This window comes from Plecotus auritus, assembly GCF_963455305.1.
Source record: "Plecotus auritus genome assembly, chromosome: 2".
NCBI classification, from domain to species: Eukaryota; Metazoa; Chordata; class Mammalia; order Chiroptera; family Vespertilionidae; genus Plecotus; species Plecotus auritus.
This window is the reverse complement of record NC_137771.1, coordinates 22,830,882-22,848,201: the sequence shown is the minus strand read 5'-3', so window position 1 is coordinate 22,848,201 and position 17,320 is coordinate 22,830,882. Positions and strand designations below refer to the sequence as shown.

Sequence of the window (17,320 nt, the reverse complement as noted above, 5' to 3'; positions counted from 1 at the left end):
GGAATGGAGATTGACTTTGAAACCAATAAGAGCCCGTTGGAGAAAGCCTGGTACCTTGTTTGGTCCTATGGTTCATAGCAATCTTTCCAGGTAAGGAACAAAGGTTGCTTTCCTGAGAGATGGCAAGGAAGGAACCTTAAGACATCAATGGGGACCTCAAGAACTTAAGGAATTCACCCAAGTCTATAAATATTGCAGGCAAACCTGATGGCAGCTAAATGGCTCAGCTTCTTTGTCCTGAGGGGCTAATTAAAGCTCAATCATGAGATTCCAGCAAAGCAGATTTTTAAAAGCTTGTATAATCAATTGCTATTCTTATTGTATTTATGCAAATGATCAGGCCAAATGGTAACTAGACTTAATACAGTAAGTAAATTGGCCTTAATTTGGCTCTTTAATAAAAATAAGATAATTTTAAGGGGGAAATTGTGTTTCAATAGATTCTATAATACACAGTTGTGAATATTAGACTCAAAGTTTTATTTTTCATGTATAAATTGAACTGGATCCTGAATTTATCTAGTTTTCTTAAATATTTGGCTACTACCCTCCAAATTAATGTTTCATTTTTCTCCTATCCTTTTACTTAGAATTATTAGAACTAATGTTTCATTCCTTCCACCAGACCATTTATCATAATTCTTGTTGTTCTAGCTTTTGCCCTGATAAAAATAAAATTTATGACACCATTTGTCTCCACCAGGTTACAAGTCCTACTGTACGCAGGAAATACCACCCTTAGACACCATTACAACCTCCTTCTGTGCCCAGGTCGCATTGTCCCTCACACAGAGAGCAAGGATCTTTTGGCTCTGAAGGAAAATGTTGCCACATTTCAGCAGGAAACAGTTACAGAAGAGACCCTGAGCCCACTTTCTCTGAGAGAATTCAGTGTCAAAAATCCTTGAGGGGCGAATGTTAGACCCCCAGAGCAAGGACGATGGGCCAGGTACAGAAACTCACCAGGGCAGAAAGCTCCAGATGCCTACCAAGGGGCAAAACTGGGAAAACAAGAATCTTGCCCCCACGGTAACCTATTCACCCCTAGCAGATCACTGGTCATGCGGTTTGGACCCCTGATCTTTCATGTTGCTGGTCTGGCAGTTTAGACCCCCTGACCTTTTCCTCCCTAACAATAACATCTAGGCCTCAGTTGTATTTCAGCTCCAGGCCCAGAAAAGCAGCAAAACCAGACAAGTGATGCTGTAGCTGCCTCAGGACCAGCTACATTGACTAATGACCCCCTGCTCTGGCATTGACCAGTCAATGGAGACCATGACCCTGAAATAGCACACCTGGAAAGCTGATAAATATTCTATTGAGACCCCTCTTGTGAGTTCTCCCCTAAGATTTTCACCTGCAAGAAAGAGATAAATATGCCTAGGACAAAGGACCCAGTGTGCCCTCTTCCTCCAAGGAGCACGCCCATGCCATTCCCTTCTCCCTCTCATTCCCCCACAGGCACCTATCCCCCAGCCTCTAAGGGGCCCCATGAGACTTGCAACCAAGGAAACAATGGGCAGTGGCAGCTTGTCCTGGGCTTATCCCCTGAACCTGTCTCCAAGGCCCCCTTTCTCTGTGTAGCCCTTCCCTTTGGATATCCTCATCTCCTATCCCCCTTTCCTTAAATAAATTCAATTTTCCTTTAATCACCATCTGAGATGGCTATTTAGCCTGCCTGTGCACCACCAACTTTAACCTTTCAGTAACCTCACAAGGTGATTTGATCATAAATTCCTAACTAGGCAGGACCTGGTGAGTAGTCAATAGCCTAGACCAGTGGTCGGCAAACTCCGGCTCGCGAACCACATGCAGCTCTTTGGCCCCTTGAGTGTGGCTCTTCCACAAAATAACACGGCCTGGGCGAGTCTATTTTGAAGAAGTGGCGTTAGAAGAAGTTTAAGTTTAAAAAATTTGGCTCTCAAAAGAAATTTCAATCGTTGTACTGTTGATATTTGGCTCTGTTGACTAATGAGTTTGCCGACCACTGGCCTAGACATATGACTTCTTTAGTTAAAGGTTTATCTTTGCCTTAAGCCCTTTCCATTGTTTCTGTGCATCAAGGTTAATGCCTCTTTGAAATGCCTCTTTCAGACTCCTCCTTACACAGGGTGAACACCCCCAAGAGAGCACATACTCTCATTAACTCTCCTGTTATCACATGGCCTTGCTTGGTTTTCTCCTACCTTTACATAATCTTTCTCAGGGTCTCTCCTTAACTCCAAATGCATAAAAGAAGCTGCAAACTGTCATTTCTTGGAAGCATTTATCTTACTAGTATAGTCTGTTGAGATCTTGCTTCCACGTGTATCCTTTGTTTAACTCTTACAGGTTTGAATGTTTCTTATATCTACAGAGTAGAAAGGGTGGTGGTAGGGAGGAAGCTCAGGGGTGGTGGTGGGAATGTTGCAGGTGGGGGCTGAGGCCTGGGGCTGGTGGCAGAGAGATTCCTGCTTCTCCACAGTAGGATTTAGTCCTTGGACTCCTAGTGCCCCAGGGTCCCTGAGGGTCCTGTCTTCAGCCCTGGCAGGACTTTTGGGGCAGCAAGTAGAGTGGGCTTGTTACCAACTGGGGTTACTGGCTAGGACCTCGGTTCTTCTCATCAATGCAGAAAAGATTTTCAGGTCAACGAAAATGAAAGTAAAGCAAAGTGGGGTTTATTGAATATACATGTCAAGGGAGGAGCAGGCCGTTGAGACAATGGCCCCAAACTTGTGAGTTATATTGTTTAAATGATGAATTTTCGAATTTTCTGGATGATTTTCATTTGCATTCTGGGATGATTAAAAAGGGTTATGTAACTATTTCTTCTGCACATGCCCCTTACCCATAATGCATACAGAAAATCTCATGGGGGGAGGGGTGGTAGTGGGAGCGAGGGATCAAAATTGCAATGCACAGTTTATTATGATTAGTCCAAGACCCTAGTAAGATTGCATAGAGGTCATGTCCTTTTTCCTCTGAGCTTGCTCCAAGAATCAGATGGTTCTGGACCTGCCCGCTGGCAGTCAGCTGGCTGCTGGGTCACCCATAGAGGGGTGGTCTGAAGGCAGTGTTGGTCTGATCTCATCAGAACTCCAGGGCAGGCCCAACCCAGCCACTCATGCCTAACTTCCTACCTAATATTCCCCCCTCAAGGCATGGGAACCCAATTCTTTGGGGACTTTTGGGAGAATACCACTCTGGCTGCTTCAAGCTGATCAGGGCTGTTGTGGGGCCTTGGGTTCCCATACTTGCTAGCTGTTGGCTGAGAAAGGTGGCTGCCGATGTCCATCCAGGGACCCAGAATAAGAACTCTGTTGTGTGTGTGTGAGGGCTTGGTATCTTTCAGACAGAACCATTTGAGGCCATGATTCCCCATCGGGGAGCTTATATTGTGGCCAGACCAAACTATAATAGAAAATTACTCTTTTCTTTTTGAAGGTCTAGGAGTCAAATCACGCCCAGTTAGCAAAGATACAGGCCAGGGGACTCCCACCTGGTATAGTTTGTTGATTCCCCATCTGAAAGGAAGAAAAAGTCAGGAATTAGAGAGCCCAGCATCCTAGGTCAATTCTGGAGCTTGGGGTCCCAGGGCTCAAAGGCGTCTGAAGTCTCAAGCATCTAGCAGGGATGATGAGAGACTAAGGGCACCACCTATTCTCACCATAATCTGAGAGGAGGGGAAATCAAGCCTTTCCGAGTGATGGGTGTCTCTGCAGACCTGGTTGGGGTGGGATATGCCCAGGAATCCGGGAGCAGGCAAGTCTGCTCGACCAGGGCAAAGGAGCAGAAGGGGGGAAAAAAAAAATAAAAAGAGCTAGTGTGTCCAGAGGAGACAACAGAGTAAAGGGGTTTTATAGATAGAGGAGGGTTTTGCTAAAAGGGTCTTGGTGTAAATGAGGTAGTAGACAGTAAATGGAAGGACTAATGGTTTGAGGTGAATTTAGGGTGCCCTTTACTTCCTAGTTGTCTCATACCTTGCCCTTCTGCATAGTATCTTATGTATTCCTTTGATGATGTCTATGCCATTTCCGCTGGACCCCTGTGATCCACTCAGACAGGTAGACCCCTATTCTGAGAGTTTTCACATTGTCCAGATTGTGGGAACACTGTGCCTGCCATAACCCCTGATACTGTAGACATTCTACCATGGTACTTCCCGCCAAGGGCTGTAGATACTAGACCCAGTTAAACCCTGAGAGCTTTTGCAGGCAATAGACAAAAAGATTTACCTAATGGGTCTGGCTGGAAGAATGAATGTTATCTGCTGGCCCATGAATGTTACCTGCCCAGACCCTTTGGAGTTTCATACAAAGTCAGTGCCTAAGTAGATGTGGAAGGCCTCCAGGGCGGGGTAGAAAAGTAGGTAATAAGGACCCTGGGATTATTCCGAAGACATCTCCTATCCCTTCTATCGGCTTGTTCCAAATATGGAGAAAAGGGTTTTAAGGCTGTGGTCAGGAATTAGTGGTCTAGTAAGGGCAGAGTTAAAGGTTCCCATTTCCCAGGGAGCCTGTATCTGCTGGATGGAGAGAATGTGCTTTCGTGGGCTTTTCTGGGAGGTTCTAAAAAGCCGGGTGGAGAGCTTCAGTATTAGATCTGTTCTTTTCGGCAAAGAGTGAGCATCTTTAGATACAGGTTATCGGGAGCCAATTTAAAGATGTCCCCTACAGTCTCAGGGCACAGATAAGGAGGAGGTACTATTTTCTGTGTTGCCTCACCCTCCCAATCCTGGAAAAGAAGGAAAAGTAAAGCAGCCCTTTCTCCAGTCTCAAGGACTTACGGTTTGTGCAATCCGAGTAGCGGCACCAAAAAGATGTTACCAATTGGGGTTACCGGCTGGGACCTCGGTTCTTCTCCTCGACGCAGAAAAGATTTTAAGGTCAACGAAAATGAAAGTACAGCAAAGTGGGATATATTGAAGATACACTGCGAGCAAGAAGCAGGCCAGTCAAGAGAGACAATGCCCCAAACTCCTGGGTTATATAGTTTCGATGAGGAATTTTCTGGGTGGAGACTTTCATTTGCATTCAGGGATGGTTGACAGAAAAGGGTTATGTAACTATATATCTTCTGCGCATGCTCTTACCCATAATGCATACAGACAAATACACCAGGGGTAGGTGGGGGGTGGGAGGGGATGGTCAAAACTGCAATGCAAATTTTATTATTATTAGTCCAGGGCCTTAGTAAGGTCACATGGAGGTCATGTCCTTTTCCTCCGAACTTGCACCAAGAAGCGGCTGGTTCCAGACCTGCCGGTTCCGGACCTACCGGTTCCGGACGTGCCCGTTGGCGGTCTGCTGGCTGCTGGGCCAGCCATAGAGGGGTGGTCTGAAGGCCGTGTTGGTCTGACCCCTGTCAGGACCCCAGGGCAGGCCCCACCCCGGCCGCTCATGACTAATGTCCTACCTAACAGGCTTGGCTCAGACCTCAGAACTTCAGGATCAGTCTGAGCTGAGTCTTCTGGATTCCCAAAGCTGATAACTGCGCCTACTTGGTTTTGACCCCCGAGGTCGTGAGAACAGAGATCCCTAGAGGCTGGTTCTGCTCCCAGAGCCCCGCTCCTGCGGCAAGGCCCAGGCGCTCCCAACGTCCTTTGGATCCATCTGCTGGGAAGGAGGGAGGAATGGAGGCGATGTCAAGGCTGCCCTCACCCTGCTGGAACTGCTTCTTCAGGCGCTCAGAGATCAGGGTTTGAATGACCTGGCCCCTTCCCAGGGAAAGGAGGATCAGCCAAGACAGTGATTCCCATAACCTGGCCATTCCACCTGGAAAATATCCCAGGAACCCCACCCCTCTCTCCATTCCCATTGCCCTGATCCTGTGGAGGCCACCATCTCAGTGGCCTCCCAGCCTCTACCCTTCCCTGACCAGAACCCCTCCAACCCAGCCTCCACCCTTCCCTGACCAGAACCCCTCCAACCCAGCCTCCACCCTTCCCTGACCAGACCACTGCCCTGCTTAAACCCTTTTGTGACTCCCCCATTGCCTCCTGGCCTAGATCACTTCTCCAGCCTCATCCCTCTCCCCTTTCATCTTGTGATCCAGCCAGACTTGACTGGTTCTCTGTGCACTCTTGCTGTGTCCAAGCTGTTCCCTGTGCCTGGAGCACCCTACATGCTGAATGAATCCTACGAGCTGTTCGGGCCTTTGCTCCCTGTAGCCTTGTCCCAGAAGTCCCCTGGCTGTCCTCCACCGGGTTAGGTGTTCCTTTATGCTCTCAGGGGCTCAGGTACTGCCCCTGGGGGAATTAAATTTTTATTTTATTTTACTTGTGTTAAATAAATACATTAAAGAGTGTTTACCATCTTAACCATTTTCAAGGGTACCATTTAGCAGAGTTAAGTACGTTCACATTGTTATGCAACGGATCTCCAGAACCTTTCCATCTTGCAAAATTGAAATTCTATTCCCATGTACAACTCTCCACTTCCCCTCCCCCAGCCTCTGTGCATTGTTTACTTGCCTTTACCCCTCCCTGGTTAGACTGTGAGCCCCTGGATGGCGGACAGTCTTGTTTACATCTCCAGCATATAGCCAGGGACCAGGCCATATATGAATTTATTAATTCAACAAACCTGTATGGTCCCAGGTGCTGTGGCACTGTCCTAGACACTGGAGAGCAACCAGGGAATAAAAATCCGTCCTAGTGGAGTTTACATTCTAGCTGGGGAGACAGACAAAACGAAATGCAGAACATGTTAGAAGGTAATAAATGCTATGTGGAAAGTACAGTAGGAAGAGAAGATTGAGGGTGCAGGGGGTGGCGTTTTAATTTTGAACAGAAGGAAGGACACATTCTCACTAAGGGGCTGGCAGCTGACATTTGTCGTTGGTCAGTAGGGAGCCCGGTGTCTCTGAGGGAAATAGTGCTCCTGGTTAAGGGAGTGCACAGTGCAAAGTCCCTGAGGCAGGAGCATGCCTGGTGTCCTTGGGGAAGTGCAAGGACGTGTCAGCCTGGCTGGAGTGAGGTGAGCCAAGAGAAGGGATGAGTTCAGAAAGGGAGCAGCCAAGGTGTGAGTGAGGCAGCGCTTGCAGGCTCCTGAGCCCTGTGTGAGTGATGGGGGGAAGGCACACAATAAGAATAGGACCACAGTTGTTTAATGATTATTCACTTTACTGACTACAGATAAGAAGTTATCTTACAGACCCTGGGAAACTGGAGGATGTGGTGCAAGAAGGAAAAACAGAGCTGTAAAAAGATAAGCAACACCTTGGGGCTAGGACGAGTCCATTGCTCAGAAAAGAAAATACATTTTGAGAATAAAGGACAGGAGACACTTTGATTTGGTTGCTGTGCCTAGACTCTGAGCCCCCTCAGGGAGTTTGCCTCAGGAATGCTGACTATTCTTGGGTCCTGGCTGACAGGCTGGGTTTTAACACCATTGTAAGTTAACTACCTTGTTATCAGACTTCAAGATTCTGGGAGGAGACACAGGGACCACAGACCCTGGGGTCATCCCCGTCCCTCCCCCCTTGCATGGAGTCTTTCTTCCTTATCTATCTATATAATAAAATTTGTGCACTGGGCCTCTAGTATATAAAAGCCTAAGCCAGTGGTTGGCAAACTGTGGCTCGGGAGCCGCGGTTTGCAGCTCTGTTGACTAATGAGTTTGCCGACCACTGGGATAGGGGCTTAATCACAAGGAACAACAACAGCCTGTAATTATTGGAATTGAGAGTCTAGGTCAGTGGTTGGCAAACTCATTAGTCAATAGAGCGGCAAACCGCAGCTCATGAGCCGCATGTGGCTCGTGAGCCGCAGTTTGCTGACCATTGGCCTAAGCGATCTTTACGACAAAACGACCCAAACAATTGGTCGCTATGATGCATACTGATCACCAGGAGGCAGACGCTCAATGTGGAAGCTGCCCCAGCCCGCGGGCCCCAATTGCCGAAGGACTCCCCCACCCCCTCCCCCTGCCGGCAGGTCCTGATCTCCTGATAGGGGCTGGGCCCTGGGCTGGGACAGGGAACGGGGGTGGGGGGGGGTGTTGGTGGGTGGTGGTGGACTCGGGCAGTGAGGGAAGGAGGAGGTGAGGAGGTGGGGAACCTGATCTGCCCTGATCACCCGCCAGGCCTAGAGACCCCACCCATGCATGAATTTCGTGCTCCGGGCCTCTAGTCCCTATATAATCAGCCAGCTAGTAGGAGGTGTTTGAACAGATTTTTCATAGATGGCTTGCTGCTCTCCCATACTGTCCACATTATTGGAATAAATGCTCATATATGATTCAACCCTGTCTCTGCTAATGGACTCAAGGAGTGAAAGGCAGCCTGGACCCATTTGTTGCCTGGTTTCACGAGGGGCCTTTGGAGGTTTTGGGCAGAGAGTGACATCGCCTAACTTCGGTTTTGACAGGATCACCCTGGCTGCTGTGCTGGGAATACACAATGGAGGTGGGTGATGAACAGTGGAGGCCCCCCTTTAATATAGGACTTGTCTAACTGTGGGGAATCTGGTCAGCTGACAGGCTCCAGCAGTTAACACTTTCAGGTCTGCTTCAGCTGTCCAGGTGGCCAATTTCTGCTTGGGGTGGCCCCAGGTGATGAGTGAGCCAACCCCTGCCACCCAATGCGGGGTCCTCTAATAGACAATCTTTGTCTCTGGATATAGAGCTCCCTGCCACAGGTCTTGTTGCTCAGTCTACTTCCTCCCCTTTTCATTCACGGGTATTACTCCCCAGAACACCCTTTGCACTCTTAACCCTTCCTCAGTGTCTGCTTTCCAGGGTCCGGGGCCTGCAGGAGGGAGACTGTTGCCGTAATCCAGGTGAGAGCTGATGAGGAGGTCCTAGTCAGCTCAGGCTGCTATAACAGAATAGTACAGCTGGGGGGCTTAACCAAGAGAAATACATTGCTCACTGTTCTGGAGGCTGGAGTGAGATCAGGGAGCCTGCATGGTTAGGTTCTTAGAGACTGCCCTCTTCCTGGTTTGCACAGGGCTGTCTTCTCAACCTGTCCTCATCCTTCTCTTATCTCTTCTTATAAGGGCACTAATCCCATTCATGAGAGCTCCACCCTCATGACCTAGTCACCTCCCAAAGGCACTACCTCCTAATGCCATCACATTGGGGGTTAGGATTTCAACACAGGAATTTTGGGGGAATGCAGACATTCAGTCCATAATGGGACTTGGACCAGGGTGATGAATACAAAGTAATCTCCTATTTACTTAGGGCTGCAGGGTGGCTGTTTCCTCATTCAGTAGATGTGGACTTGAAGGCTGTGTATATGAAATGGAAATCTATCAGATGCACAATTGAAGGAAGCTCATGCAATTGAGGGAGGAAGAAATAGAGGTGTGTACCCTGAGCAGAGAAAGCCAAGGGAACACGAGAGCTATCATCTGGTGACAGTGATGTGCACTGGGGGACTCTGGGTAATGAACATTAGCCCAACACATACTGGATGAGAACAGTAAGCTGTGATGCTCAAAATAGCTCCCAGGCCCAAGGCAGGATGTCCAGGACTGGAATGTCCCTCGTCCATGGTCCTGGCCTGTAGCCTGGAGAAGCAGGGTCGGGCTGGAAGCTCAGTCCATTCTGGGATCGCCAATGATGTGCTCTGATTGCTCTGATCTCTAAGCCATCCTTGGCCAGGCAGCCAAAATGTCCTGGAAGATGCTGGAGTGCATGGTGGCAGATAGGTGGAGATCCCTTCTCCCTTAAGACCTATGCTAACATCCAATCCAAGCTGGGGTTGAGGTACCATGTGGCCTGGGGATCAGGCAGAGACTTTCCTGAGCATGGTTGTACTCTGATATTTACTGGCTATGTTGTTAGCGCTGTACTAATGCCTTACCTGCAGTGTCTCCTTTTACCTCTACAACAATCCTAGGTATGTCCTGAGTGCTGGGATGAATATGTTCCCTTTGCCCCTTTGATCTACTCTTCCCCCTTCTCCAACCTGCCTTGTGCCCTGGGAGGCTCACTGCCCCCTGGATCTCTGGCTTCTGGTTGGGTTGGGTCAGTGGGAGCCACCAGCAGGTGAGCAGGGGATGGGGGAGTGAAGTTGGGGTATTTATTTGGTTGGATGCAGCACCTGTGTGGCAACCCTGTCCATTGCTACTCTGGTACTAGCCCCAGGAAACGGAAGTTACCCTTCGTGGGTTTCCTGACTCATGCCCATACCTTTTAAAACAGCCCCTCCGGGAAACTCGTTGACATTATTGGTTTGACTGTGCCATCTGCTTCCCGCCAGGACCCTGATTGATACGGTTCCCATTGTATTGGTGACAAGACAGAGATTCTGAAAGCTTGCCAAGGTGTAGCACAGTGAAGCTGTGATCCGGAAGTGGTTAAGCTATGATTCAGACCTGGCGGGGGTGGGAGTGGGGTGGATGTCAGCCCTGCCCAGGGACCTTAAACTTGGCTGGCTTATCCATCTCACTAATGGCCACACTTGAGAGCAAATATGAATCACAGCCGCTGTGTCTGCACGATGATCCAACCTCTCCCTGCCTGCATTGGCTCTGGGCTGCCTCCTGGATTTCTGGCTCCTGGCCTTGGCTTTAATAGTCACTACATGTTCCTCTAGGTCAGTATAGCCTTTGTGCCTCTTCTGCTTCCCATCCTGGTCTGGCCTTGATGATGGTGTCCCCTAAGTTTCAGGTCCTCACACAGTGCTGGGAGAGGGGCTGAGCCACCAGAGGGCTGTTAATGCAGAAGAGTTTGTTTCTGTCTCCCCCAGGCTCTGAGCTCCTTGGGCTCAGCTCCTACCCCCTCTGCAGTCCCAGCATCCGGCCATGGGCCGGGTGTGGAAAAAATGCTCAGGAAAACGAAAAGAGCTGAATAACGCTTGGGTGAGGCAGGGACCACATGCCTGTAGAGGACACAACTGGCCTGCTGGGAACATATATGCATAAGGAGTGAGAGTATGACTAACAGGGATTTTGTGTACACAGGGTGGGGATGCGGTTTTGGATAGCAGTGCCTGGGTTATAGAGGAGGGACTGTGATTTGTCTATAATGAGAAGGCAGTGATTGTGCGCGCTCAGGGCAGTCTCCCTATAAAATCACTAGAACGGCTGTAGCGGGAGTATTGCGCCCCCTTGTGGCCACATCTCCAACCACAGTAGGTTCCACCCCAGCTCCTAACGGTCAATCCCAGCCCCAGTCTAACTCCAGCCCACACCCTAGCTTCACCCCAGCCATGGAGCTCTCTCTCCTTCCTAGGGCTACCTCTCCTGCCCTCAGGGCCTTGTGGGTGGGAGTGTAGAAGAACAGAGGATGGAGCCAACGTGTACAAAACACAACCTTTATTGGTTTCAAGGACACTGCTGTGGGGATGTTCCTATTAGGACATCCACCCCACGCCCCACGAAGCAGGGTCTGAAAGGTTGGCCCCAGACTGAGCACATTTGCAGGGAGGAAGATGAGAGCGAAGCTTCCTGAGGCTGGGAGAGTGGAGTCTGGGGAGGGGGACCTGCTCTGAGAGCAGTGGGACTCAGAGGACCCCAGGGTGTCACCAGGAGAGGTTGGTGTCACCAGAGCCCCCTCCTCCTCTTCCCCAGAGTTCTCAGGCCTCCAGACCTCCCACTGCTGGGGGAACTCTTCCTCTGCAGCACAGGGACCGAGTGCTTCTCCAAAGGGCAGGGACATTCTTTTTGGTCTGGTGCATCCAGCCCATGGCAAGCATCTCTCTTCTTGTAGCCTCCAGGCCTCTGCGCCTGCCCTTCTCTCCACTTGGAAGCACTTCTCACCTCTCCTAAACTTGATTTCCTCAGGAAAGTCTCGCCTGATCGCTCCCTCCTGGTTGGGTAGAAGCCCTGCTATGAGCGCCCTAAGCATCCCCTTGCGCAGTAGTTAATTTGCTCCTTTCAATGTTGGTTTCCCCCACGGGATGGCACTGGGCCTGTGGTGTGACCTACACCCAAGTATTCAGCACAGCGCCCAGCACTCGAAAAGTATCTGCCCCAAATGAAACTGAATAGCTCGATGAATTCAAAGTGGGGGCACCCAGCACCTGCAGGACCCCTCCACCGGCGCGATACCTCCCCACCTGTCCCCGTTGGCAGACCAGGCATCGCTCCCCAGCCCGTGGTCAGATGGGGGTCAGAGTGGGCGCTGAAGCATGCGGCTTGTCATCGTGGGCGCCCAGGACGAACTCCCCCTCCACCAGCTTATGGTGGCAGCGGCAGGTGGAGGCCCGGCTGGCTGAGGATTTGGGGTTGCGGCTGCCCGGGGGCCTCTTATTGCGTATGCCTTTGATGACCCTGTGGAAGATGAGGTAGCAGATCTCGCTGATGGTGAGCACGATGCAGACGGCAGAGGCGCCCACCATGAAGTAGGTGAAGACCTTCTTCTCCGTGGGCCGGGCGATGTAGCAGTCCACGGTGTTGGGGCAGGGCGCCACGTTGGAGCACTGCACAAGGCGTGGCATGCTGAAGCCGTACCAGAGCGTGTGCAGCACGTAGAGGAAGACGAATTCGATGATGAGCTTGAAGATGAGGCTCAGCAGGTAGGTCCACCACAGGCCGCCGTGCTTCTTGCCCGCATTGTCATACAGCTTGGTGCACTGGTCGCCGTGCTTCAGGCGGTGCCGCCGCTCCCGCTCCTCCCGGTAGGCCACGTGCAGGATGACCAGCAGCGAGGGGCAGGTGACGAAGATGAGCTGCAGGGCCCAGAGACGGATGTTGGAGATGGGGAAGTAGTTGTCATAGCAGACGTTGGTGCAGCCTGGCTGCTTGGTGTTGCAGTCAAAGTCCTTCTGCTCGTCCCCCCACACGCGCTCCGCAGCCACCACGTACACCAGCACACGGAAGACGAACACCACCGACAGCCAGATGCGCCCGAATGCTGTGGAGTACTTGTTCACGCCACTCAGTAGGGCCTGGAGCGTCTTCCAGTCCATGGTGCCTGGTAGGGGCGCCGGGAGCCTGGTCCCTGGTAGGGGCGCCGGGGGCCGTGCACACCTGATGGGATAATAGGAAAGACCATATGTTAACGAAGGGGTGACATTTCCTGAGCTTTTACTATGTTCTGCGCTCTATGTGGATGGACTCATTTGACCTTATGAGATCAGGGATATTATGCTGCCTAAGCTACAGGTGGGTAAGTAACCTGCTCAAAGTCACAGAGCTCGCATACCAGGAGGAACAACAATTCCTATTTATCGAGCATTTACTGTGAGCCAAGCACAGAGCTAAACACTCTCTGTGCAGGATTTCACTTAATCCTTATAACAACCCCATGAGGTAGATGCTATTAGGCTCCTCATTTACCCTTACAAAGATAAGGGTTGCAAAGTGCTTAGTACATAGTCAGTGCTCAATAAATGCTGGCCACTCATGAAATCTAGAGAGGTCCAGTCACTCATTTAAAACTAGAGTTGGAGTCAAGGCTGGACTGCGGGTGCCAGGGCTGTGCTGTCCATTACCTTCTCTCCCCTTCTCTGCTGGATGCCTGCCCCAGACCAGGTTCTTACAACTTACCTCGCTGATGCCTCGCTACCATCCTGTGAGGTTGGGGCTGAATCTTATTCTACAGAGAGGAAACTGAGGCTGGGAGAGGGGAACTAACTCCCCAAGGTCTCATAGCTGGTAGGTGGTAAAGCTGGGAGACCAATTCATGTTGGGGTGTGTGTGAAGAGGGGTAATGGCCTAGCTCTGGGGAACAGGAGATCCAGAGACTATGGAGCTAGAACTACCTGCTCTCTGTGCCAGGCCCTGGGGAAACCCCAGCTACCCAGCCATGCTGGATGCCAGGCCTTTGTTCAGGCCTCCAGATCACCCCAGCCATGTTGGGTGCGTGGAAACATGTTTTGTTTAGGCCTCCAGATCACACTTTTTCCACTCAGTCCTGGAGTGACTCAGAGGGTGTGGATGGGTGGGTCTGCCTAAGTGTACCTAGTGTCCGTGCGTTGCCATGGGTGTGACTCCATGTGTGTATGGGTCTGCACACATATATTAGTGCTCCTGGAGTGGTGTATGTGACTCTGAGCATGCATGATGCCTGTCGGCCCCCTCTGCCCCCTCCCTGCACAGCTGCTTCTCCCTCCCTACTGCCACCACCCTGGTCCAAGTCGCCATCAACTCTTGCTGGTATTATCGCCACGGCTTCCTTACCGGCCTCTCAGTGTCTGCTCCTGCACCCCTAGGTCCATTAAATTGGGTCATGCCACTCCCTTGTTTAACACTCTCTACTAGCTTCTCATTACACTTAGAACTGCCCCCAGATTCTACCTCCTCACCCTTCTCTCCTGCACGCTCACCCTGTCTGTCTGCTCCGGCCACTCTGGGGACCTTTGGGGCTTTGGTATTTCCCCTGCTGCCTGGAATGCTCTTTCTCCAGAACCACGCATGGCTGGATCCTTCCCATCACGGCGGCCTCTGCTCAAACATCTCCTTAGAGCAGCGATTTTCAACCTTTTTCATCTCATGGCACACATAAACTAATTACTAAAATTCTGCAGCCCATCTGACAAAAACAAGTATAATTTTGATTTATTCACACTGGACAGCTATTGTGTGTTGGCCGTTGTCATTTTTAAAATTTGACAATCTAAGGGAAAAGAGGTCAGTGCCCCTGACTAAATAGTCAGCTATTGCATGTTTTAAAAATTCTTGCAGCCCGACTGGTATAGCTCAATGGTTGAGTATTGAGCCATGAACCAGGAGGTCAGGGTTCGATTCCCATCAAGGCAAATGCCCAGGTTTCAGGCTCCATCCTCAGTAGGGGGCGTGCAGGAGGCAGCCGATCAATGATTCTTTTTCATCATTGATGTTTCTATCTCTCCCTCTCCCTTCTTCTCTGAAATCAATAAAAATATATTTAAAAATTCTTGCGGCACACCAGTGTGCCTGCAGCAACACACCAGCTGAAATTGCTGCCTAAGAGGCCTCCCTGATAACCCCAAACCTGGGAGCCCATCCCCTTCCACTCACTCTGCTCCCGTACACTTTCTCTCTCTTTTAAAAATATATATATTTCTGCCCTAACCGGTTTGGCTCAGTGGATGGAGCGTCAGCCTGTGGATTGAAGGGTCCCAGGTTCGATTCCAGTCAAGGGCATGTACCTTGGTTGTGGGCACATTCCCAGTAGGAGGTGTGCAAGAGGCAGCTGATTGATGTTTCTAGCTCTCTATCCCTCTCCCTTCCTCTCTGTAAAAAATCAATAAAATATATTTAAAAAATATATTTTTGTTGATTTCAGAGAGGAAGGGAGAGGGAGAGAGACAGAAACATCAATGCTGACAGAGAATCACTGATCGGCTGCCTCCTGCTTGTCCCCCACTGGGAATTGAGCCTGCAACCCAGGCATATACCCTTGACCGGAATTGAACCCAGGACCCGTCAGTCCACAGGCTGACACTCTATCCACTGAGCCAAACCAGCTAAGACTCTTTTATTTTCTTTATAGCATTTAATCACTATTTGAAATTAAAGTTTTATTTAAAGAATTATGAATTTATTAGGTCATCTGGAAAACCAGATGGGCTGAGCCCCCAGATGGTGCCAGCACCCAGGGACGGGGAGTCAGATTTTAAAGGATTCTAGGCGGGCTTTTTTTGGGCGGAAAATTCTCTGGGCAGGTCCTTTAAAGGTTTTATTTTTGTTAATCCTCACCTGAGGATATTTTTCCCATTGATTTTTTTTCTTTTTTAGAGAGAGTGGGAGGAGGGAGGGGGGAGAGAGAGAGAAACATTGATGTGAGAGAGACACATTAATTGGTTGCCCTGACTGAGCATGGAACCCAAAACCCAGGTCTATGCCCTTGACTGGGAATCGAACCAGCGACTTTTAGGTCTGCAGGTTGACGCTCTAACCACTGAACCAAACTGGCCAGGGCGAAATGGAAGTATTTGTTTATTTATTTGTTTTTATTTATTGTTTGTTTCCCCACTAGAATGCCAACCCTGTCTTGCTTACGGCTTTATTTGTGCCTAGTGCTTGGCACAGTGTGGGTACTCAATGCATGTTGAATGAATAAACAAGTGTATGCTTACAGAGGCAGCGTGGAGGGAGCGGCCGTGAGGACTAGGTAGCCTGGGGGGAAAACCTCCTTTCACTGAGAGGAGGCAGTTCCTTCTCAGCGCCCTGGCCCCCTCGATGCCTCTTCTCTGAGAATCCCGGACAAGTTCGGGTGACTGCGCAAGACCCCATCCCTGGACACCCTCCTCGGCTCCCTCCGAGACTGGCCTTTGGGGACGGGCAGTGGAATGTGCATGCAAAGTGGAGTCACGTCTGCATTCAAGCCTCAGCTGGCCACCTATTCCAAGAATTCCCTGATCTCCGTGACTCTACGTCTTTCTCTCTAAAGGGAAACAAGTCCCACTTTCTGGAGCTGTTGTCAGAATCCTGAACCAGCTCCTCCCAGCCTGCCACTCACCTGCTGGAAATTCCAGAAGGCGCGCGTCTGCCAGGCCTGCGAGCAAAGGGGTCCTGACACGTGCTCCCACCGACTCTCCTCCCGGGGCAGCCACCCGGTGCAGCCCCCTCCGGGGCTCCACCCCCGGACCCGTCTGCCCAGTCCCGCCAGACACACCCCGGGGAGCGACTCAACAGCAAGGAATTTCCCTCCAAGCCCAGGCTTGGGACTGGTGGAGCCGGTCTGATTCCCCACCGCCGCGGTCCCCCAATAACAGCTCCGGCCATCCGCTTTTTCCCAGCTTTTGGGCCGAGCAGCGCCAGGATTTTGTCCCCCTCCCCCATAGAAGTGCATTTGAGGGACAGGGGCATCCGTCCCACGCAGTCGAAAGTCCGCGTAGAACTTCGCTTTCGTGGATTCCCAAAATCTAAAATCCTACACTTCCTCCCTCCAGCGACCCTTCTCCTACACGTTCCCTTCCATTCCAGGCAGTTTGGGAGCTTGCGGACATAGAAGGGGGCGTCCGGGAACCTTCCAGCAGCTGGAGCCCCCGCTCCCGCCCAGAATCCGGCGGAGAGAAGGCAGTGGAGAGGTCCCTCCATCATCACCTGATCCCCCTCGCCCCGGATCCTCAGCCGCGCGGGCCAGGCAGGATCAGACGCAGCCCGCCGCCGGCCGTCGCCACGGAGCGCTCAGCGTCCCTGGGGGGCCCTCCCGCACCCAACCCCGCGCCCGCACTCGGCACTTACCCGCAGCGGCGCGGCCAGCGCGGGGCCGGGACCCCGCGTCCTCGAGGTCCGCAGCAGAGGCGGGGGCGCGTGGAACAGGGGCTCTGCAGACACCGCGAAGCTCACACTGTGGCCGGCGCCTGGGGCTGGTGGGGAGGAGGAAGGGTCGGGGGAGGAGCCCGGGACCCCGCCCCGCCGCCGAGGGTCCGGTTCTAGCCCCGACGCTGCGGCGCGTTCCCAGGTCTCTCCCAGGTCCGAGCCTCGGTGTTTCATGTGTGAACAGGGGCATCGGTGGCC

At 51.3% G+C, this 17,320-nt stretch overlaps 1 protein-coding gene across 1 annotated transcript; it reads right to left on the bottom strand.

The window, feature by feature from the left end:
• Window positions 1–12,030: 12,030 nt before the first annotated feature.
• GJB3 (gap junction protein beta 3) lies at window positions 12,031–12,855 on the bottom strand (the record flags this gene model as incomplete). The annotated part of the gene is made up of 1 exon (XM_080654887.1): window positions 12,031–12,855. The coding sequence occupies exon 1, from the start codon at window positions 12,838–12,840 to the stop codon at window positions 12,031–12,033; it is 810 nt and encodes a 269-aa protein (XP_080511013.1). The 5' UTR covers window positions 12,841–12,855.
• Between the last annotated feature and the right edge of the window lie 4,465 nt (window positions 12,856–17,320).